We start from the raw sequence: 25,372 nt of genomic DNA, 5'->3' as shown, positions 1-25,372 counted from the left end.
GGCAGGTAAGTATCCCCCATTGGGGAAGCCTCATTTTCTTCTAATTTGTGACTAGAATATTTTGCTTCATGTCACCAAAGGGGAAAGTTTGATTGTGGTTGGGAAATTCTTTACAGGTAAAATCACTCTTCAGTATTTATTTTGTCTAGGATTCAGTCATAACTTCAAAGACTGTTAGATCTGTTCAATCTTTTGTCTCTTAAGACCTTTAGAAGCTGGTCATCTTTCCTAAAAATATGTATCTGGAAAATCAAAGGCTGAAAGCTTGCACAAGGTAAGATGGATTCTGAGACTTCATTTATTGACTTTCCTCCTTTACTGAAAAAATAGCTCAAGAAAACAAAACCTGAGGCTTTGGCTATCCATTTGGACCTAGATCCCCACTGTGACTCTTAATGAGCCCTTTTACTGCTATAATTCTGTGGCTGCTCCCTCAGTTGCGTCCCTGTGAGAGTCCGATATTGTGTAGCTATCTTGCATGTCCATTTTGAGTGACAAGTTGTCCACTTTATTTCAGCAGGAACTGTGGACATGCATGTAGTTCTCATTAGGGAAGATGTACCTGTCTCTCTGATTGAGATGTATCAAGACTTGAAACCAGCGTGTTTCATATGAGCTGATGTTTCTTTCAAAAAGAAAAAACAGACATACCTCTGCCTCTCAAGAGCCTACTAAAGATCTGCAAAAGGAGTGGTATGATTTTTTTCCCCCAGGCTTTTTAAAAACGTTATGTCTCTCAGCCTCCCAGTTCTTTTCCTCTGCTTCTGCTACTGCTTCTATTAAGTGGCACATGTATTCCTCCTCTGATAATTAGGATTCTGAATCTGATGTAGATTCTTTGGCATATTGGTTATGAATATCGAGACGTTTGGAGATGTAGTTCTAAATAAGAATGATTCAGCTTTTTCAGTGGAAGAATAAGTAGGTGTTAGACATGTAAAACAGATGCATTCTCTTTTCACAGGGAAGTTCCTAGACCTTCTGCCATTTCTCCTGTTTTGGAGGCTTTACAGAATACTTGCTTCTGATTCTCTTAATCCAGAATCTCAACCGCTTTGCACCTAAGAAATTTGAAAGATTTTATAAGGTTTCGGGGTCCCATAAGTATTTGCTGTAATTTCTTTAACTACTGATAAGCCTACCAAACTGCTTCTCTCCTTCATTGCTCTGACCAGTGATAGATAGCAGCGCTATAGATAGGCATGACAAAAAGGTGTCTACATCTGACACCTTGCTCTTTTGTGACATAAAATATCAGACCCATATGGTTAGATACTTTTTGTCTGTATTAAGAGACTCAAAGTTTTATCAGAGTTGCCAGAATCCGAAGCTAACACTTCTGCCATTTTTCTTCTGAATTTTGTCTGTCAAGTTGCTAGGCACTTTATTAAAGAGAGGTATGATGCAGTTGATGCAGCTTTGGTAACAGCTGCTACTGGCTCTGTGCTTAGAAGATTCTTCTGGCTTGGGCTGCAATACTTACCAGCAGATGTTAAGTTCAAAACTCTGGTCTCAACTTTTTAGACCTGCTGCTGTAGCTCTTCTAAAAAGTACTGAGGACAAAGGCAAATTTATGCTGGATTTAAAACAAATCTTTCTTTCTCCTGTCCTTAAGTTTCATATGAGCTACCCTTCTAGGGCTGGCTCCTTTTTTGAAAAGATCAGAAATCTACCCAAAAAGCAAAAATGCCCACTAAAAAGAAATTCCAAGATAAACCAAAACAGGAATTCAGAGGGTCTCATCACCTTCCTTTCCTGACAATCTAGCCTTCTTTTGACTGTCTTTCTTTGCCTCACCACCTCGGCCAACCCCTATTCCTCCTTCAAGGAAACAATCCTTATCTCTTTCTGTATGGAAATTGATAACTTACAAATAGGATGTCTTTTCTTGTTACTGTTGAAGTATTTATCACCTAAGGGATCTCCCGCAAAGGATAACCCAATGTCCAGCCAGTGTACCAAAGCCTTTACATCCTCCCACTATTGTATATCAGCTGTATGCTCCCTGTCCAGGTTTAGGGCATAAAGCTGATGTACGCATGCTGGATACTCAGAACATCTTTGCCACCAGTCCAAATTCCACAGTTGAACATCAGTCTGAACGCCAGTCGCGGAGTTGGTTTCTTTGGAGCCGATTACAGATAAGTGCCCCAGTGGAGTTCCTCTTTTTCTTCCTTTACTTGCATAATTAGGGATGTTAAGTTGTTCAATCTCACCTTCGTTCTTGCTGGAGGGGTTCGGAGCTGATCCTCTGCTCCGACTTAGCCACTTTCTATAGCTCGAGAGCTCTTTACTGGCTCAAGGCTACCCCTTATCCCGGAATGCCCAGCGTCAGCTACACAGATCTCATTTGCCGCTTTAGCTGCCAGGTTGAGTCAATACTGGCTCAGGCTTTGTATAACTTTTTTCTCTAAAGTCAAATAATTTACTTGAAAAATTGTTATATTTTTTCTCTGTCATAGTAGTTTTTAAGTTTATTTAGTTGTAAACCTCTTATCTCATCCTTTGTTGTGTGTTTTGTGCTGGGTTGGCCGTCGCTCCTTAGTCGCTAGGCCGTCTGTTGTTCCCTGAACTCATTTAAGTTAGAGCCCCCCCCCCCCCCCCCCAAAGACAGGCGTTTGTTAGAGGCTCTGCTTTAAGGTCTTTATTAATATATATTTTTTTATTATTGTAGTGTGTCTTTTTGTGGCACTTCAAAATGTCCAAGGAAGTTAAAACCTCAGGGTTTAAAAAGTGTGACTCATGCTGTCAGAAGATGTTTCTGACAGATGGACACACTAGTTGTGTGTACTGCTTGGGGGCTCTGCACCTGCAGGACTCTTGCTCTATTTGTCATGCCTTTAGTCCAAGGGTCTTGCAGGAGCAGAAAAACAAGCTAATCCTCCGTGGATTGTTGAAACAAGATTCTCCGGCTAAAGCATGTCAGCCAGTGAAATCTTTGAAGTCAGTTAAGCCATCGGCTCCTTGCTCAGAACCGACTTGTGAGCTTGGCAAACCAAGTGTGTCTGTGCCCTCTAGCACAGACAAGACTACTCCTCTGTTGGCTCCAACTGTTACCTCGGAGCCGTCTCAGAGCCACAAATGAGCTAGGTCTCCTTCATTGGAGCTGATTCGCTTGGTGCCACAATCACCCTTACTTCAGAGCAAAGCCAGTCATCGCTCATCTTCCCACTCCTCTTGATCCTCGAGGTTGTCTGATTAGGACGTGGAGAGAGTGGTCAGTAGGTTGCTGAAGTCACAGGCCCTTGCAAAAATGCTTTTGAGCCCTCCTCAACATGCCTCGGCTCCATCCACTTTCATTTCGATTCCTTCTCCAACTATGCTTAGTTCAGAGCTGGAGTCCATGGACATTCTGATAGTGGTTCCTTTGGCTCCAATCTCTTCGGCTCTGATGTTGGCTCCGATTACCTTGGTTCTTCCTTCCATCGAGGTATCTGAGCGCCGAACAGACAGATATGGGAAGCAAATGTTTTCATCAGAGAACTTCACCCTTGGGTCCCTGAACTATCTTTCCCATTTTACTAGGCTTCAAGCAGGATCTCCTAAAAGAGCTTGGAGATACCATACATGATCCCACAGCTGAGGGAGCTTCAGCTAAGGTAGCTACCCAGCTGGCTACTTTAAATTCAGTAGTCAATTCCTCCTCTTCAAGACTCTCTCCCTGCCCGGGACTATTTCAGTACAGACTGATAACATGTCAGTGGTTTGGTACATCAACAAACAGGGCGGAACCAGATCGTACCCTTTGTGCCTAGAGGCCCTCAGACTGTGGCAATGGGCAATTTCCTCCTGACGTTTTCTGACAACGCATATCCCTGGGAAATCCAATGTAATAGCAGACAGGCTCAGCAGGGCTATCCTCATGCCTCACGAGTGGTCTCTGAAACAGGAAATTGTGGATCTTATTTTCCACAAATGGGGCCTGCCTTGCTGCAATCTCTTTGCCTCTCCCCTCAACAACAAATGCAGCAGCTACTTCTCCCTTGTTCCTCCTCCAGGTCAGACATCCAGGGACGCTCTGGTCCATGATTGGCCTCAGGGACTCCTTTATGCATTTCCCCCCTTCCCCCCCCCAATTCCAAAAGTCATTCAGAAAGCAAAATCGTTGGGTTGCAAGATGATCCTCATTGCCCCCTATTGGCCTTGACAGATTTGGTTTCCGTTCCTTCACCCCCACCTTCTAGCCCAGCCTTGGATTCTGGACCCAGTGCCGGACCTCTTGATTTATCAGTCTCGCGGGTTACACCAATCCCTCCAATCTTTCAAGCTCACAGCTTGGTTACTCCACTTCCAGTCTTAGCCAGGCACCCCAGTATTTCCCCCAGCAGTGCGTGATATTATTGTTTCCTCCCATAAGACATCTACAAGGAAAGTTTGTGCTAGCAAATGGAAAAGATTCTCTTACTGGGCAGAATCCAGAAATTTAGATCCTTTTACAGCTCCTGTACACGAGATTTTGGATTTATTAGCAGAACTGTTTCATTCTGGTGCAGCTGCTGCTACCATCACAGTACAACTAGCGGCCATTTCAAATTTTCACATCAGAGTTTTTAACTCAAACATAATGTCTCACAACCTCTGTAAGGCCTTCATGCGAGGTACATCTCTACTTAGACCCCCAGTGAAAGAGCCCCTTCCACCTTGGGGTCTCAGTTTGGTTCTGGCCTCCTTGATACCGCCACCCTTTGAACCAGCAGCATCATGTTCTTTGAAATTTCTCTCATGGAAAACTCTCTTCCTAGTTGCTATTACTTCTGCCAGACGTATTTCAGAACTCCATGCCCTATGTGTTCGCCCTCCATACCTAGTTTTTCCCAAAGATAGTTTCTCTGAGAACCAACCCATCTTTTCTACCTAAAGTTTGTTCAGAACACAATTTGAATCAATCCATTGAACTTCCTGTCATTTTCCCTAATCATTCCAACAAGGCAGAATACAGATTCTTGCGTTCCTCCCTCCTTCCCCCTTCCTCGAGGATAGAGAGGGGTTTTTCAATGGTTTCACTGGCTAACTTGTTTTGTTCTTGGTTGCTTCCCAAGCAAACCATGACAGTTTACTGTATATCCAAGTTTAATAATAATGGATTATCTTCTATGATTATGTATAGTTTGAGCTATCTCAAATGAGATGTGGGTAGCTCACGCTGGGCATTCTGGGATAAGGGATATCCTCGAGTCAGTAAAGAGCTCTCGAAGCTATAGAAAGTGGATCGGCTCCGAACCCATCCAGCAAGAAGGAAGGTGAGATGAATGACAACTAACATGGAACGTTATGGTAGGTACATAACTTCTTTTTCGTGTCATACAGGAAAGGAAAATGTCAGTGTGGGAGGCAGATTCCCCAAAAAGATCACCATGAGAATTGTTTGTTCTGCCTTGGGTGCTTCACATGATTATACTCAAGTGTACCATTTGTCAGAGTTTTGTTCCTAAAATTCTTCACAGCCTTCTGTCCTCTGTGTCTATTCACTTTGAGAACCAGTTGATCTGGTACTGTCAATTTTTCATTTTGTATCCACACCACGTATGTGTTTGGATCCAATTTTGCTGTTACTGAGCTTGTGGCAACCAAAAAGCTCTGACACCTCCCCTTATCCACAATGCACCCCTCCCTGTTACCTCCGATCTCATTTGCCACTTCGCAAAAGATGTGATCTACCTTTAGCTCTGATTTTTTTTTTGGGTGATATTGTTTTCAAACCTTTCTTAGGTCCTTTTTCTTTTCTGACTATAGTAGGAGTGTATTTCTGATCCCTTTTTTTGTCTTTGTAAGATTCCTTTTTCACAGTAACCACTTTTTCATTAGGTTACTTTTCCTTCCCTTGTACCCTAGCGGTATCTATGCTACTATAATTAGAAGCCCCCTTTTCTTCTTGTATATCCTAATACTTTAAAAAAAATAATCTTCCTCTGTCCTTAATCTTCATTTTTCCCCTCATAGTTGTGTGCGTGTGTGTGTGTGTGTGTAGGGCCCTTTGAATAAGTGCTTTTGTGCTCACGGCCTTTCTGTACCGTTGTCATGGCCAAGAAAGATCATCAGCCCACAGACTTCAAGAAGTGTACCAATTGCAGTCACAAAATGCCTTACAGTGACTCACACTCTGTGGTTACTGCCTGGGCCCACATCATCTTCAGGAAGACTGTACGATATGTCATTCCTTGAACCACTGGTCCCTGGTTGAATGGAAAAATAAGCTTATTCTTAGGGGATTGTCTTCTTTTAGTGAAGCCATTTCTGGTAGTCCCCCAAAATCAACAGTAAAACCTAGGTCTGCTCATTCAAACCCAGCTTCTTCTGCCTCTAAGTCTGGTGATAGAGGGAAGAAGAAACCTTCCTTGGCTCTATCTGACACCTCGGAGCCAAGATCAAAATCGTCTAAAACTTCAGTCTCCATAACTTGTTTGGGGCCTTTCGGTGCAAGTGATCCATCCTCTGATGTGGCTCCTTCGGTGCTGAGCCCTTCTGATTTGGATAAGTCGGAGCCGTTGCACTCTGATCCAACTTCCAGCCCTTTCAGACCTATAACTTGACTGACAAGGACTTAGTACTCCCCTTCGGTGGATCCATTACCGTCGAGAGTTCCATCTCCCTTCCTAACCAGACCAAGATCTCCCATCAACTTCATCTTCCCATTCTACCAAAAGTGTCACAGAAGAAGATGTGGAATGGATGGTATAGAAGATTTTGTGGGTGCAGGGAATTACTAACTCCCTCTTAGCTTCAACCCAGATGGTCTTAGAGTTGTCCAAGCCATCCACTCCCCCTTTGGATGTTCTTCGTGTTTAACTATTGCAGTCATTACTTGTGGGTTATCCCTGCTGGGTAGCCCTCGGATGGCCCGAATACCAGAGTAAATAATCTCCCTCTTGCGTAGGCTGCAAGTCTCCAGGGACTGATGTCAGGTCATCAGTGGTATAAAGCAAGGCAGAAGACGCCATTACATCAGTCTTTCTTGCCATGGAGCTCGAAGCAGAAGCAGTTTACATGCGCGTCGGTCGGCCATTGCCAAAGTGATGAAGAAAATGACTAAAGCCAAGTACCCCATTGGGGATCTTTTTCTTGCACTAACTGATGTCCGAAAAAGTGAATAATTGTCTCTGCTGTGGAAAACAAATACCACACAGAGACTTCCATAATCTGTGTGTAACATATTTAGGCCCAGGCCATGACATCTCTGGATATTGGTTCTGCGCTCTATTTAACGGTAGGACCGTCCGCCGTACAGCGAATTTGTAGCTAGATATTTTAAGGACAATCCTTCTCAGTACGAAATCGTGTCAGTCAGTCAGCCTTCAGTGGATATCCCCAAAAAGAAAAAAGGTAAAGGGACAGACCACAAAAAGTTAGGCCTACAGACTACTCTAACCAGAAGTCAGCCACTAGCACAGCGGAATTCAGTGAGGCGCCTACGCAGCCCCTAATTATGGTGCTCAGCCACCGCAGGCCTTTACCGAGACCCATTTGGAGTCCAGTATGCCGCTGGATCACTCTACACCTGCTGAAATTTCAGTTGTCAACCCCATGGTTGGGTCTGGAGCCACTCTGCATGCATTGGCTTCCGAGGAGGCCTTTCAAATAACCAGTGCCAGACACAGACCAACAGCCACGCCACCAGCCAGAGCCGTACCCAGGCCCATTGAAACACTGAGGCCTAAAAGCAAGGCCACTCCTAGAAAAACTCTTTCCACAACTCCCAGTCACCATCTTCCTCAAGCCCAGCCTGCTCAGTCACACAATCTCCTTAAGAATCTTGAGGATCTGATCACGTTCATCAGAGTTAATCAGACTACCCCAGCTAAAAGAAAAAGGGACCCTTCCCCAGAGATTCTCGACACTGAAGAATCAGAATTTCTGGACTCTGGCAGTGAACAGCAGCCCCTTACTACCTTTGAGGATTCTGATGCAGAGGAATCCATCCCATCTGCATCTCCCCCATGAGGAGGACCTGTCATTTGGAGAGACCTTGCATACCCTCAAAGAGCACTTCCATTGGGAAGCTCAGGATTACCCCCAGTCTAAGAAGAGACTGAGACCTTCTGAACCTTCCCCAGCATAAACCCTTAGCCATTCCTCACATTTTGGATGTGGTAGAGGATTTCTTTCGAGTCTAGCCTCATCCCTGATGCCCTGCCTCCTGCACCCAGAAAGCCTGATAGGTGTTAATGTGCATGGGACTCACAAATATTTATTCAAGAACCCAGCAACTGACCCAGAGGTAATCACCCAGGGGCCCAAAGGGGCTAGGGCCAGTTCCTCCAAAAATCCTATACCTTCCTGCAAGGATAGCAGAGTCCTAGACAGATGGGATAGAAAGGTATACACCTCTGCTACCTTAACTATTAGAGCTCTTAACTCCCAGTTCCATATGCTTAAATATCAGCAACGTATGCTGGAACTATTAAAGCAAAAAATTTCCTCTTTGCCAGACAGTCCAGCTTCTAGAGAACAGGGAGAGCTCTTACACTCTAGCTCTCAAGTGGCAAAGCATTTCCTCCACTACTGATTCAATGCCCAAGAAGCCTCTAGCAGGGCTGCTGTTTCAGGGTCAGTCATTAGGAGATGTGCATGGCTGAAAGAGCAGCCTCTGCCTGATCATGTTAAATCCAAACTTCTAGATGCCCCCCCCCCCCCCCCCAGATAAGGACCGCCTGTTTGGATCTAAGGCGGAGAAAGTAATTAAGAAAATGGAGGATAAGGCCAAATCTATGCAGACAGTAAAATATTTCCTCCAGGTGCAGCTTCCCAGATTCAGCAGACATTTTCCCACTAAACACTGGTCCTTTCCTTTCCAATCCAAGTCTGTACAAAGGAAAGGGTGCAGAGATAGACCCCCCCCCCCCCAGGCAGCAAGTACAAGGCCAGCAGAGGCCCAGACAATGGCCCCCTGCAACCCCCAGGGCAGGGAGTTCTAAGTCCACTCCCTAACCTAAGGACTCACAATGACCCACCCCTCTGCCCCACTCCCCCTCTAAAGTTAGGAGGAAGGGTATCCCTTTTCAGAGACAACTGGCAAACCATCTTAGCAGATAAGTGGGTTTTAAAAATCATTTCCCAAGGATACAGATTCTCATTCAAAGAGATCCCAAGCATTACAGGGTACCCAGACATACCAGCAAATCGCGGGCAGAGGCCCTATGCCAAATTCAGAAACTCTGCACGCAAAGAACAGTGGAGCCTGTACCTCAGGAACATGCTGGAAAAGGGTTTTATTCAAGATTAATCCTAGTACCCAGGAAAGAGAGCACTTGGCACCCTATTCTGGATCTATCCACACTAAACCTTTCCCTGCTAGTGCCAAAATTCAAAATGCTTATATAACTCGTGCCTATGCTGACTCCAAATGCCTGGCTAGTCACCATAGATCTGAAGGATGTCTACCTCCATATCTCTATAAGGGAATCCTGCAGAAGGTTCCTTTGCTTCAGGGCAGGCTCACAACACTTTCAGGTCTCTGCTCTGCCCTTTGGCTTATCTACTGCTTCCCAGGGTCTTCACCAAATACCTGGCTCTTGTCATTGCCTTCTGCAGGAAGAAAAAAAATACAAATTTACCCCTATCTGGATGACTGTCTCATCCAGGCAGACAGCAGGGAAAAGCTCCTGCAGGACCTCACCTTTGTCCAAACCCTCCTTACCTCTCCTGTGATTTACCATCAACAAGGAAAAATCCCATTTCCAACCCACAAGACAGATCGCCTTCTTGGGAGCTCTTCTGGACACATCCTCCCAGACAGCCTTCCTTTCTCCAGAAAAACAAAGATTTCTACTCCAATACTTCACCCAGTTAGCTCACAGGACACACCTTACAGCAAGGAAGGTCCTGCAAGCTCTGGGGTACATGGCATCCTGCATCCTATTGGTGCCCTTGGCCAGACTACACATGAGAACTGCAATGGTACCTAAAAAAAACTGGTGCCAACACTGTCAGTCTCTGGAGCTACAATGACCTCTGATTCCCTGCTTAAGTGAGGAAGTCCTATGGTGGGCAGAAGACTGTACCCTGAACAAGGGCCTACCATGTCTCTTTCTTTCCCATGGCCACACCATCACCACGGATGCCTGAGACATGGCCTGAGGGGCCCACTTGGCGGAAATATGCACTCAAGGCACCTGGGACCTCAGAGACCTAGACCTCAACATCAACCTGGAGGAAATTATGGTGGTACACAGGGCTATTCTCAAAATATATTTTCACAAGTCTGTTAGCTGAACCTGCTATTTCCCTGGACAGTGATGGTGCCTTCAAGCTCTTGGTCTCTTCCATTTTTCTCCTCATTGAAAAGGACAGCAGGACATTTGGCCATTCAGTAGATATAAGAAGTTATATGCTTCTTCATATCTTGCCTTCAGAGCAAACGTTTGCCAGACCCATATGGCCAAGTACCTCCCTTCCTTTTTTTTTTCTTCAGATATGCAGCAAATTATTTATAACCTGCCTTTTTCTGATTTTACACTTCCTTGTCAAACCTGGTTTCTCTGCATCACTGGTCAGAAAACGTTCACTTGGATGTTGTTATGCTGCAGCTGATGCTGTCTTTGGCATCTGTCACTGGATTGGTAATGCAAAGGTATGCCTGTCTAGGGACCAGGACTTGAACAAAATAAAAATGGCAGTTGTCCTGGACTTACCTGTCAGACCTTTACAAAACTGGGCCTGTCTTTTGCATTAGTTTACATGCATGCTTCAGATTTTTCATTCTGTTTATCCATGTATCACATGTGTACTCCAGACTCACTTAAGCAACCCTTTAAGGGGGTCCTTCCCCTTAGACCACCAAGGCAAGAGATTGCTCCACTGTAGGATCTTAGCTGTGTCTTAGAATAATTGACCCTCAAATCTTTTTACCAGCTGCATCTGTATCTCTCCATTTCTGATCTTGGAAGATACTGCTTTTGGTGGCTATTACCTCAGCTAGAAACTTTTCAAAAATTTAATGTGCAAAGAACAGTTCTTAGTCTTCCATCAGGACAGGGTGACCCTCCATACTAATCCTTCTTTATGCCTAAGGTGGTCCCTGAACTATCCTTTAATCAAGCTGTCCACTTGTTAGTATACTTTCCTAAACCTTTAAGTCAAGGGAGAAAACCCTTCACTCCCATGATGTGCACAGTCAGCTGAAATTGTGTGTGTATGGGACAGAAGAATTCAGAAAACTAGATCAGGCTGTCTCCAAATGGCTTTCTCATTGCATTTCCTGCTGTTACATAGCTCTTAGGCAAATTAGAAATATCTCCACTAGTGCCACTGCATCCATCACAGCCTTGCTTAGAGGGGTCAGCATGCATGCACACATGCTGTAGTAGAATCTGCCCTTTGTACCTTTGCACAGAGTTTCTCTATGCATTCATACTAACTTCTGTGGCTACCAGAATTTGCTTCCTCTGTCTTGCAAAGTCTGCTTTTCTAATTACCTCTCTGTGGTAGAGTTCCCTATATCTTTATGCTTTGGGAGTCTTCCCATGAGTCAGAAATAGAATAGTAAACAGTATGAGAAACATATTGCGATGGGTTAAAAACTCACCATAAATGTAGATGTTTGAGTATATTCATTATTGCAGTCCACATCTTAGAAGTGCAGCTTTAAGATCACTGATACCACTGACATTTGTGTCCATTAACTTTACAGCTTTTATAATCCATGTATAAAGGTCATATATTGCACTTAGTCTCTGAAATTAAGTGGATCATTTCCATATGTTACTCCAAGGTGCTATTGCTTCTAAGCAAGAAACAATTGTTTTTGGGTTATGGCTGTATTACTGCATACATACATAGTCTTTTAAATTCTTACTTAATTTGCATTGGCAGGCATGGTCAGTACAAAACATCTCGTGTTCTTTCTTTACACTTCATTACACTTCACTAAATGTAGTTTCTGTATTACTGCCATTTTCTTCGTGTGCTGGTTTGGCATTATCCGGTTTAAATATTTAACCTTGTATACAGCTTAAATGAAAAGTTGGGTTCTTGTATTTTCTTATAGCAGGTTTTTCCTTTGGTTAGCCTTCTCATTGTTAATCTCAAAGCACTCTTCTCTCTGGATCAGTGGGAGTACACTTAGTTTTATCTGTTTTTGGCCACTGTGGAATTATCCTGTTCACTTCCAGTTCTTCCTCAAGCATGTCTTCTTGTAGTGGTAGGTAAGACAAGTACGCATATGTACTGTATGGTTCCTTCCTTGGTGTATACTTGACACTTAAGTCATGCTTCTGCAGATTTAGCAATGTTTATGGTGCTTTTTACAGAGACTTGGACTATAAATTGTTTCACAACAATTATTTGTGTGTTCAACAGCACAATTTGTCATAAACATATTATTGCAACTCTTCATATCCGTACATTATGCCAAGCAGTTTTCTATCTGAATATCATTTCTGACATTCTTTCACTAAGTAACCCTACCAGAAGTCAGTTAAGTGTTGCATTCCTAACCTCTGACATACTGCATTCCTACTACCTAGAGCTGCGAGTAAGAACAAGAAATAAATGTGTGAAAATCTTGTCATCTGAACAAGAACAGCAGCCCTTTTGCAATTCTTGTTCAACTGAAGTAATTTTCTCACAACTGTACATTACTAGAACCTTTCAGTTTCTAAAAACCTTAAAGCCATTATTGATTTTGGTCATTTCTCTGTTTGAGTTTTACTGTATTTTGTTTAAAGTGATGTGAAGTGCCTTGTGCTTTCGTATAAGTATACTACATAAAGATTGTTAACTAAAAAAATTTATTTTTTCTGCTTTTTTACTTACAACAGAAAGACCTAGGAAACAGGCTAATGCCTGCTTTCAACACTCTCTCTCATGTACCATTCTCTGATGTAAACATTGGGAGAGGTGTTGCCCACCCACCTCGCTGGACGTCTGATAGCACAGTTGCAGAAGTAACAAGCATCCAGTTGGAGTTCCGGGAGCTAAGTCGGCTTACTGGAGATGACAAATTCAAGGTACATAGACTTGCAGGTTACTTTTGATGTTAAAATAGAAAAAATGTAATATACTGGCAAAAAGCTGATTAATGCATTAATACATTTTGAAAGTTGAGCTTGTTACTGCTGCTTAGAACACTGAACTAAAAACTGTTCTCTTTCTTAGAGATGACAAACAAGCACATACACACACAAGGTATTCAGAGGTACAGGCACAATTAGTAACACACACACACGCTTAAAGGTATGCAAGCATATTTGCATTGGTGTGACCTCACAGCAATGCTGAAGAATGTTTCTTGAGGAATCTTAAAGCATGTGTATACAAACTTCAGTAAAAAGTGCATGAAGGGGTAGACTCGTACACGGATACTAACCCAAACAATACCTATGGAATGGTCAGTATTTAGATTTCCAGACTTTTTTGACGTAGTTAAAGCTGTATGTCTATGTAATGTATTTTCTTTAAGGTAACTGATTTTGAACAGCCATGTGCCACAGATTCTTAGTTTATAACAGTTCTGCTTGTAGAATGTGTGCATACCTAAATAATATGGAATTTTTTACTAGAAAAAAAAAAGTTAAAACACAGGGTAATGACTTGTTTCATATATAGAGTATGGTAGCGGTATCAAAGCCAGTTTCACTCTGGCACCTGCTTTCTAGGCCAAGGTGTACCAGAAAATGGTTAAGGCTCTCTTTCTCCTATTTATAATTTTTAAAATGACTGATAACTTGATCTCCACACCTGTTAGGACACAATGCTTGCATGATTCTTTTAAAGAGTGAGTAAGTGGGAATTATGCTTATAGTCTTTGACCATAGATAGGTCTGTGTCAAGGATAAAAAAAATTGTATGTTTTCTGTTCTCAGGAAAAACTAATATTTGTCAGAATATTATTTCCCTGAATTTACAGTACAAGTTAAAGACGTGAGAAGGCAGGTTTTCCTGCTGCTTCTTTCCCCTAGCACAGGAGCTGCCTTAGGTCAACTGGTGCCCTAGGCAAAAGGGCTCCACGGCACCCTCCCAACACTACTTGGTGCCCCCATCCTAACCTACCTACACCAAATAAATAGTGGAAAAGCACCCTGCTAGAGTGGCACTCTAGGCGGCCACCTAGTTGGCCTATGCCTAAGGCCGGCTATGCCCTAGCAAACTTTTAAGAATAGATTTAGGAAGAATGCTTTTATTTTTTAAGGTTTATGCAGTGCATTGCATTGTTGGCAAGCTATATTAAATAAATCCAGACATTGTAAAAATATTCAGAAAGTAATAAGCACTGGCTCAAACTGGAAACTGTTTACTAGCCTTCTTATACTGGAAACTGTTTACTAACCTTGTACCTTGGCATTAAAATGCCTTCACAGAAGTGATACAAAATACAGAAGTTGTTGTATATCAAGATGTTCATCATTAGATCACTGTTGCAGTAGCCTGAGCTGTATGGGATACATCCTGCCAAGGATGAGATATCAGAGCACCTTTCACACATCTGAACAACCGGAGCTTGAGAGCAGGCTGATATAAAAGTAGATGTGCAGATGACAAAATTTAGAACATTCTTGCCGTTGAATCTACAAGTAAGTCTTGCTGTTCACTGCATCTTCCCAGGTCCAGCAGTTGGGTAATTTCATCACATGGGAGATAAATTCTCCTTTGGGGATTTCCTTCTTACTTTTGTGAGAAAGGTGCATCTTTTGTGTGATTTATGTCTGAGAGAAAGGGATAGTGTTTGTGTGGGCAAAAGTTCCCTAATTCCTTATATAGTTCACCACACAGCTTGCTTTTTTGCCAAGGAGAGGAACACAACACTCAAGTCATGCTCTCTCTCTAACAGTCGTTACAAGAGACCTTTGAATTTAAAGGAGAGTTTGGAGATGGGAAATACGTATTGTGATCTTACAGGCTATATTAAAAATAACAAAGGCATGATTAAGTGTGGATCATGGCAGCAGTGTAAAGACATTTTTGAAGGGGAAATTTTAAAACTGAAAGCTATTCCATCAGAGTTTAAATTATGACAAATGTTATTGTAACTCAGTTGGAGTGGTTTACATTGCCTTTTGTGATTTCTGTTACTTGTTCTATATTTGTAAAACAGAATGAGCTTTAAAAATGCATTTATGAGCAGTACTAAAACTTAAAAAAAAAAACATCAGGATTACAATGCTTTATATCAGCACAAGTTAAGTTGTATAATTAGCAAAAAGTTCTTATTTTTTATTATAGAATAAGTGATACCTAATCCTAGGGGGAGATGCATGGGAAATTATACTGGAATATCGTGAACTGCTGTGGCAGTTAAGGTTGGAAGCCAGCATCCCCCCCCCCAGGTTTAAATGATATGCTGTCATTTAGGTAGTGTACGTAAATTAGGAGCAGCTAATCTGTAAAGCTGTATAGTGGTGGTTTTATTTAAATAATCCTGATGGCTGGATGTGCTACTAATTTTATTTAATATTTTGTGAAGAGTATGTATTTATTATTAGAAATTATATGATTTGTCATGTGCAGTTATGTGATTTTTAATTGATTCATTATAAATATTGACTTGTGTGGTTGCTTTTCATTCTGATGAAGTCCCATTATCAAGAGGGACAAAAGCGCTTAACATTTGAGATTAAAAAGTAGAGTGTATATAGTACGAGTTTAAGCTCCATTTTTTTATACCTTTTATGGCTTTTATTTTCATGACTGAGTTGGTACCTCATATGTGATTGGTTGTATCCATTTAAAACCTAGCTAATTTCTCTTTTTGCACTTGAATTTACCTATCCCATTTGGTTAGAGATTGGCCTTGCCCATCCCAGTGGTCAACAGTTATGGATTACCCATAAGAAAAATAAGTATGATCATACAATAGATAATTGAGGGGACCAGTGCACGGGTGCACTGTTTTTGTCCTACATTCCAAAAGCATGCAGCAGGTGGATTGGACACTGTAAACTGACCCTAGGTGTGTGTGTGTGTGTGTGTGTGTGTGTGTGTGTGTGTGTGTGTACGCGCGCGCAAGTGTGTGGTATGGATGAACTACCGCGGCAGGGCTAGCCACCTGGCAGTGTAAACCTTGGCTCTAGATTGTTACTGTTGAAGTGACACCCCGATCCCTTGTGCAAAAATGGGAAAAAGGGATTGAGGATGGATGGATGGAATGCATGAGATAAAACATTTGGGCGCTCTGTCCATTAATAATATACGGGGTAGTTCTGGGGTTAAAATTGTTTCTTATCCAAAGATTCAAGTTGCACTTGACTATGGAGACAGATGAACTTGGATGGGGAGTCTGTTTCACAGCAGTGGTATCCTGTGTGAGATACCCATCACTTCAAAGCATTCTGTTGATGTTGCAGATGAGGTTTAGATCTGTAGACTAAATACTAGAGTATATAAGTCATTTGACTTACTGATGTGCAGTAAGTCGATAAGTAATGGGTTGGAGGATGCATTTTATACCAGACATAGGTCACCTCTTAGCAGTCTGTAACATACCGAGTGTAGTGACAGGGCTTTGAGTCTGTCCATGTAGGACATGTATTCTTTTAATAAGGTGGGCATTGCATTTGGTGCATGCCATATGTGGGGACATTGTATTCAATGGCTGGCTTAAATGGCTGAGTAAAGGGGTGCAATGACATCCCTAGATCTAGACACAATCCCTTTGTTTATAAGTTGTGCAATATAGAAATACTTTCTTTCAACAATGGACACAGGTTAGTCAAAAGTTAGTCCTCTTTTCACATTAAACCTATCTATTCACTTGTGTCTTTGGCACCAGATTATTTTAGATTTGGTCATAGGAGTACTACAGAAAGATTAAGCTGGCAGTGACGATCTCTTCATCATTCTCAAAGGATTCTTTCTTATCCCCTCAGTCAAACCTCCCAGTTTCCTTCTATTTTGGGTCAGCTGCTTTCTAAAGGAGTGATATTGCCTGTGCCTCTACAATAGACAAAATGAGAATTTTATTCAAGAATATTTCTGGTGCCAAAAAGGGAGGAACCTGTAGACTCATGCTGGGCCTCTCCTTTCTAAACCCGATTCAAAAAGATGACTGCCTTATGTTTGCAGAGTCTGTACTAGGGTGGCAAGAACTACTTCTTTTTGACAGGAATCTTCTTAATATCCCAAGTTTTTAGTTAAACCTAGAAAAATCATTCCTCATAACTTCTCACAAGGTAGTATTTCTAGCCTGTCTCCTGGACACATTCTTTTTGAAGGCTTTCCTTTCTTCCTTAAGCTAAAGTGGATCTGTACAGGAAGAAACCCTGATGGTTTCCCAACAGAATCACTCAGCACCCAGGGAATATCTCAGGATGCTGGTATTTATGGCATGTAGTAGTATTCTCAAGATTCCTTTAATCTGGTTGCATATCAGAAAAATTCAGTGGTTCCTCAAATCAGTCTGAACTGAACACCACTTTCCCCTTTCATATTCTGGTGATAAATCTGGGGAATTTATAGGTTCATAGGAGGTTACTAGGCTAGAGGCCCTAGAGCCTTTACAAGTCTAGCCATATTAATCCCAAGTATCTTTTTTTTTTTATTTTTATAATTTCTCCAAGTCTTTTGGGTTTCTAATACCATGACAGGAATGGACCCCATTCCTAATCAAAGTATAGTTAGAAAGTTCACAAAATTAGTATTGTTTCAATCTTTATCAGCCAGAAGTACTCTTCGCAGCACCAGCAATGTGCCCAGTAATGACGACGCCGGCAGTTAATATGGGTTTACATGTATTGGTAATGTATCTAAATACATTTGTAAATTCTTTTTTTATAATACCTGTTGCTCCTACTACTATTGGAACTGATCCCCAAGTATCCCCATATGTCCTTTTTGCTTAGTTCGCAGAACAAATTTATGAACAGAGTGGGTCTGTGATCAACACTGGCTTCCCCTGTCCATGAGGGACATGGGTGCCACCCCAGGGCCGAATTGCGGTCTCCCATCCATTTATCTAGGTTGTGTTTTAATAGGATCAGTGAGGAACTCTGTTTTACGTGAGTAGGAAGTGTATTCCAGAGAAGCGGCAGTCTCTGGGAGGCGTATCTGTCTCTCCAGCATGTTCTGTTAACATCACAAGTTAGGTTGAGATCCCTAGAACGAGTGACTCTTGTGCCATTTGACTTGTGGATGTGCAGAATTTCCATTAAGGCAGGGATGGAGATTGCTGAGAGGTGACTTGTACTTAGCCTACAGGGAAGCCTATAAGATGCAGAGTAAAGTGACAGGGCTTTCTGCCTGTCCATGCAAGTCATGATTTGGTGTCCCTATATTTTCTTAGTGAGAAACCTCTGAGGTCTTGCCAGTTGCTGCAGGTGTCTGGTGAGGTAGATGCAAAAGGGTGCATTGTACTCTCTTAATGGTCTGATGAGGCACAAGTATAGTGGAATTTTAATGTCCCTTAACCTGCATGCTATGCCTTTGCTTATGAGGTGCACTACATAGAAGGCTTTTTTTACTACTGTGGAAACTTGGTGGTCAGAGTTCAGCTTGCTGTCAACCTGTGTTCCCAACTCTCATACCACTAGGTTGGAACTCAGGGGGTGCTGTCAATATTGTAATTTGTAGGGAACTCCGTTTTGTCAAAGGGAATAATGATGCAATTTTTTTGCATTTAGTTTTAGAACATTGCTTTGGCACCAATCATTTGTTTGTGTTAGCCCTTCTTGTAATACATTGACATCATTGGGGACTTAGTGATTGCTCCCAGTTTGCAATCATAGCGAACTTGTTGAGCCCAAGACTGTCTACTTTTGCCTGGACTTCTGAGAAATAGATGCCAGTAAGGGGCCCAGCACAGACCCCTGTAGTATTCCACTGGTGACGGGTCTACTGCTGGAAGTGGTCACCAGTTTTGACAATGTGTGTTATGTTGGCAAGCCAATTGGCTACCCATGTAGTAACGCAAGGGTTAATCCCTATCTGGGAGAGTTTCTCAATGATGCCAGAGTGGGGAATTGTGCCACAAGCTTTGGCAAGGTCGATATAGACAGTGTGCACGGTCTTACCTTCGTCTGTGGCTTTTGTGACTTTATCAAAGAAGTTCACCAGGTTTAATAGGCATGATCTACCCTTAATGAAGCCAAACTGGGTTGGGTCTAGGGTCTGAAGGTCTATATCTTTATTGATAAGGTCCATGATGATTCTTTCCATGGTTTGCAGATGAGGCTGGTTAGACTTTTAGGTCTATAGTGCACTTGACTGGTGAATGAATCAGATGTTCATATTATTGGTCACTGCTGCAGCAGCCTTAACTATATGGGTTATATTTTCTCAAGGATATAACAGCCGACCAGTTTCCAAAGCTTCAGGGCACCTTCTTCCATGTGCCAAAACTGTCAAGCAGCTCGAGCTGAGCTGACTAAAAGAATTTTCTTTGCTGCTGCTAAAGAAGTACTGTCTTCGGAGGCTTTCGAGGATTGACAGTTGGCTTATGCTTTCCTTTGCTGAGGAAATGAGTTACCTTTTTTGGGGAGGAACTTGCATTTTCTTAATTTTGTTAATGTTTTATTACTGTCCTCTTCAGGAAAGTTATTTTAAAGCTGAGTGTTGGTTTTAATGAACCATCTCGAGATTGTAACATACTTTAAATGGGAACACTCATTTTTTTCTGTCAGTTTAAAGGTAGTGTAAAGTAACTGAGAAAATGTTTTCTGTGGTGAAAGTGTTTATTTTTCATTTGTGGGGCTGGCAAGTGTTTTACAGTTTTTTTACTGTGTTTTTCTGTCAAAAAAGTAACTTTTTTGGATTGGTATTGTTTACTGGCAATTGCTACTTATCTTCACTGGGAAATGGGCACTATTTTTGGCTTCACCATTGAACAAACCACTGGTTCCACAGTCTGTTCTCCTTCCAGCCACAAAAAGAAAAAGTTAAGCAAACAACCTTTGCCAGCACAGAAGGCTAGCAATTTACCTCAACTGCAGGTGGGTGTCTGTGCTGTGGTCATGTGCTTTACCTCGTACCACTCGTCTTTTACCCCAGATCCTTGTGGTGTAGAGCCTACAGCCACTATGGACCAAGTGTTAGCCACGTCCCCTCAGTGTGCAAGGGAGAGCCACTCTTGTCAGTCCTGGGAGAGGGCGTTTTAGACTGCTCTGCCCACCTCTGAGAAAGCATCTGCTGCCATTAGTAACACAGCTGGCTACATTTTTCCAGTCAAAAAGAAACAGAAAATCAAGCATTTCGTATATCTACTCCTCCTCAAATTTCTTTCGATAGGAATAGTTTACTGGGCTGTGCTCAGGGTTGAATTCAGGCTATTGATCATTCTTGTAAAGTAATTTCTGGTGAAAGAAATAAGGATTTGTCTTTTTCTGAAGTGATTCAAGATTCTGAATCTGAACAGGATAATGCAGGGTTTCTTTCCTCAGATTTCTGATTTAGACTCTGAGGAGACCACAGTGTCTGATTCTCCCTGGGGGAGGGGGCACTCTCTTTCTCAGAAACTATAACTAGAATTTGTCTCAGTGGGGGAACACTGAGGTTTCTCTGTTCTTTAGAAAATACCGTGAGGTGTTACAGAAGGATTTTCCAGAACCCACACCCATTCCTCCTGTTCTGTCTCCTTTATAGGATGTGTATGTTACTGCCTGCAATTTTCCTGATAGTCAACTAGCTGCCTTAAAAAGGCAGATAGGATGTGTAAAGTTCCTCATCTTTTAATTTTTTATAGATTATTTCCAAACTTAGCCCAGTAGCTGTAGCTTTAGTTGATCCCACTTCTGCGAAGCACTTGGTTAATTCCAATCCTATTCTTTCTGACAAGGATGGGGAAATTATGGATAGGTATGGGGAAAAAGTATACTTCTGCAACTTTGATTTTCAGTATTTTGAATTGTCAGGCTCATATGTTAAAATGTATTCTGACTAATTCTGAAAGTATGAGTAATGTTTTATCTCCAGTTTCTTCTTGTGAGGAAAAATCTGCTTTAAACAACTTAGTTTCTTCTTTTGCACAGGTCACTACTCATCGTTTGCAGTTTGTGTGACTCTGTTGATACCTCCTGCAGGACTCTGTCCACTGGTACAGTTTTAAGGAGGTTTGCATGACTGTGTTTTCAGAACCTCCCAGCCGATGACGAAATTAGGATCTGATGTTGTCTTTTTCATTCTTCCTCAACATATGGGCTCAGATCCAACTCTGCCGCATATTCCAGACCGCGGATCCAGGTCTCAAGCTCCTCCTTCTACCCATAATGCCCCATTGCATCCCCATTTCCTCAGATCTCATTTGCCTCCATCACGAACAGATGTAGGTTCATCTCTCGAGTTATCGTAGTGGGTTTTTTTTACTTTAAAACATTTTTTTAGTTCTCTTACAGATTTATCTCTAACTTTATCATCCTCCCTCTTAGTTTTTTGAAAGTTCATTAGGAATTTTTTAATTTTTTTCTTTTTTCTCTTACTGTTTTATGTAGTATCATGCATACCATTGTTGGCATTTCTTTTGTCTGTTATTTACCCTTTCTAGCTTAACAGAGTATTTTCTGTATTCTATCGTTGATGGTAGTAAGCGGTTTCTTTGTTTGACTTTCTTGCTCATATTTAGGCTTTAAAAATGCACTTCTTGTGGGCACAAAATCCCTAACTTGAATGCCCACATGGAGTGTGTGTATTGTCTTGATCCTAAACACTTAGACACTGCATGTAAGGTTTGTTCTACCTTTAGTCCCAGGACCTTGGCGGATAGGCATATCAAACTTATTTTAATAGGTTTGATACCTGCTACTACTACTACTGCTTCTGAGGCTCAAATCCTGTCAAAACCAAGTTAATCAGCTCCATTAGAGCATAAGAAATCCTCTCCTTTTAATTCCCCAAGGTCTTCATCCGAGCCTCCAACCAAAACAAGAAAAGTTTGGATCCGACATGGTCTGATCCGAAGATCCAACTCTCAGATCTGAAATCCTTGGATCCAAAGGCTTTAGCTCCCATTGTTATTTCAGCATCCCCTACTACAACATCTTCGGATCCTAGGTCTTCGGATCCAAAGCCTGGTATGGCTCACAGGAGTCATATGCCAGAATTTCTTATTAAACCCATGTTACCCACCTTGCCTGCTCATTTGTTTCGGACACCCAAGAAACACTCCATGCCCCCATCCACAACTTTTTTTAAGTCCTCCAGAAGTTTATTGGAAGCAGATATGGATAGGATGATCCAAAAATTTCTAAAGAGCTCGGACCCAGTTGGAGGTCTTGTCAGCTGCATCCCTTGTCGGATCTGTGAGGTTTGCCTACGACATCCAGGACCATTCTATCTCCTCCTGCGATCCGTCCAGGGAGTCCCCGGTTCAGAAATCCCTAAGAAGTCTGGTGTAGGATACAAGGAAAGCTTTTTCCTCCACTCAGACTATATCTTTGACTAGTTCTGTTCCAATACTCTTGATCAGAATGGGTCCCAGAGCCAAAGTGTCAGCATTGGACCTGAGAGGATAGGTTTGGCTCTGATTTTATTGGATCCATCCCTTCCCCTTGGAGCCTCGGCCCTGGATCCAGTTCTGTCCTTGCATGGATCCTGAGGGAGGTCGAGACCTACCTTTGCCTGGAGTTTCGGCTCAGAGTGGTTAGGTCAAAGCTTCTCCAGGTCTGTCAGCTTTTGAGGTAGTGGAAAGAGTTTTTTCTGTCCCAGGAGAACCCCCCTCTCACTTTACAGATCCTATTCTTTTTCTGTCATTGGTTCTGAGCTCTAAGTTGATCAGACCTACCACACACGGCTGGCCAGTTCCAATAAATGTCCAACCAGTTCCAGTAGAGGAACTTCCCCTCCCCTCTCTTTTGACATCTCACCTGAACATCACTCAGAGGAGTTGCATCAAAAGAGAACATGCAAAAGGAGACACATTGACACATCACTTATGGAGGATACAGATGTTGATGGAGAGCCCCCAGATCACTACTGGATGACATCTCCTTTGGATATATTTTGGAAATCCTAAAACAGAAAGGTGGCTGGTCTTCCCCAAACCCCCTCCCCATAAGCAGTGGTATTTTTGGAGGCTTTTGGTTCTGGCCCATTTACATCTTGGGTTGCCTCCATCCCGGGCAGATGAACTTATTAATTTGATTTCCCACTGGGCTTGGAAGGAACAGGATACCATCAAACTGATTCCCAAAAGGCCTGATAAATTTTTTGTCCCACTAATAGACAGACCCCATTGGAGCAAAGTTGATACTATGGTGGTGGTGACAGCCACCAAGAAAGAGCTAGCAGAACAGAGCTCTTCTGTCCATCTGCCAAACAAGGAGCATAGAGTGTTGGACAGATTCAGAAGGCGAGTCTTTGCCTCAACAACCTTTGGCCTGTGGTCACTAAACTACCTGGCACACTTTACTAGGCTTCAGAGAGATTTGACCAAAGAGCTATCAAATACTCTTGAGTCCATGTCTGCAGAGGACTTCAAATAAACATCTTTACAACTGGCCACTGTCTTAAACTTCTCAAATGCTTTGATGAGTTTGATCTCTCACACAGCTGAAGGTACCTCATGAGCAGCCGGTTCAAGCATTGCCTTAAGGAGACATGCCTGGATGCAGCTATGTGACATTGCAAAGCTTTTTAATATGTCCTTTATCAACACTCCATTCGATAGCATCTTTGTTTGGGGCATCAGTAAAAGAGAAGCTTACCCACAGCGAACAAGAAGGAGAGACTCTTTCTTCTGTGGGAATAAAGTTTTCTACTCCTCAATGAACCTTTTCCAGGAATCCGAGAGGTATTAAAGATGTGGTTCCGAAAATGTCAGGGACTTTTCCAAGATCCGCGCGGATATAATTCTTCCAGAGGCAGAGGAAGAAATTCTAATGCAAGACTTTGCCTTAGAGGCAGAGGAGGCCTACAGAATCAGGGTTTCAGGTTCTCTTTTCCAGACAGGCATTTTCAGTGATCCTGAAGTGCTTGCCCAGCTGTCTGACTCTGGAGGGAGTTGGGTGTCGATTGTCCTTGCACCCAGATGCCTGGGCAAGTATGATACAAAATTCATGGGTGCTAAGAATAATATCCAAGAGGTTATACAAATCAAGACCGGAATAGTGTACAGAAAGGAACCAAAATCTTTTAAGCGCTTTCGTTCTTTAATGATGCGAACAGAACTTCATCAGAAAGCACCTGGTGATAAGTTATGTAGTGACTTGGACTTTTTAACACGGGTGTCACTATGATGAGATTGCTAGTGGAAGAGTATAAAGTTAAAATCAAGAAGTTGGAAATGGACATTTCTGTTCTGAGCTAGGTCATCATTAATCATGTTGATTTTCCTCAGTTCAGTAGTTTTTATTAAAGCTAAGATGACCAGACTGATGTCTACTGTCATTAATAGGAAATGCAAGAAACTACTGAGGGACACTTTAACATATAACTCTTCCACTGCTTATATCACTGACAAAAAGAAAATTTCGCAGTAGTTGAGTCACTCTCCACTAAGCATGATTTTAACACCAACAAAAAAGTTTCCGTTTCTAATAATTCCCACAAATTACTCCCAGTTCTTTCTCCAGTCTCATTTGTTTTGGACCCCCCCTCCCCCTACAAGGACACCACAAAAGAACAACAAGGGGAGAGGTCAGGGAAGGGAGAGAGGAAGGGGGCGAAAGAGACGTTAAAGGACAGTGAAAACATCATCAATTTGAGTCACTTTGTGCTAAACGAGCACCATATTTTTGTTTTGTTTAAAGGGTTTACTTTCATACCAACCTAAACAGTGAATCTCATTAAAGTGCTTGTTAACTTGAAATTGTACATTCCGAAATTTTATCTTAAATATTAAATAATATTCCTTATTAGCAGGATTAAACCAAAGTTCCCTCAGAACAGTACATACAACCCCACGTTATATAGTACTGTTCAGGCCTTCCACAGTGTTTGTGTTAAAGATCTTTGTGATAATTTAAACAGTAATGCAAAGTTTTATAATATTTCCTTTAAAGAAAGACCAGCTTTACAACTTCTTTCTTCTGAAAAAGAATCCGTATAATCTAGCTATGTATGATCTTTTAGCTGATGATTCTTGCTATGAGGAGAATTCCAGAACTGTGGTCAACAAGCATTTTTGTGATATTGATGCCTGTTGACCACAGTCCTGGAAATCTCCTCATAGCAAGACAGAATGTATGAAACAATATGAAGCAGGTCAGTGTCATTTGGAGACGATACACTCAAAAACTTTACTCACTTATCACCTGACCTGTGTCATCGATTGTACAATTTCAAGTCTAACTTATCAAATAATGCAAAATTCTTCATACAACTTGTCAGTATCAACAGTTATGCCTTTAATATGTTTAAGTATTGTCAACATATCCTGTCACTGGATGTCATTGTCTAACATGAGTATGGTAAAATGCTTGAAAACTGATTCAGCCTAGTTGTACCATTTCTGCAAATATGACAAACGGCAATCAAAAAATTGAGTTGATTCTTGTTCAAATTTCATTTCTGCAGT

The 25,372-nt window shown here is 42.0% G+C and overlaps 1 protein-coding gene across 4 annotated transcripts in view; it reads left to right on the top strand.

Annotated features, from left to right (window-relative positions):
* MAN1B1 (mannosidase alpha class 1B member 1) overlaps nt 1-25,372 on the top strand; it is a 1,711,419-nt gene that overhangs the window by 854,481 nt on the left and 831,566 nt on the right. For all 4 annotated transcript variants that reach the window (XM_044058051.1, XM_044058053.1, XM_044058050.1 and 1 more), the window contains exon 9: nt 12,756-12,944. In XM_044058051.1, the coding sequence (XP_043913986.1) occupies nt 12,756-12,944 (189 nt within the window). The remainder of the gene's footprint in view (nt 1-12,755; nt 12,945-25,372) is intronic.

The sequence above is a fragment of the Protopterus annectens genome, chromosome 16.part0 (assembly GCF_019279795.1).
Source record: "Protopterus annectens isolate FY-2018-M chromosome 16.part0, PAN1.0, whole genome shotgun sequence".
In the NCBI taxonomy this organism is placed as follows: Eukaryota; Metazoa; Chordata; order Ceratodontiformes; family Protopteridae; genus Protopterus; species Protopterus annectens.
This window is presented reverse-complemented; position numbering and strand designations above follow the sequence as displayed.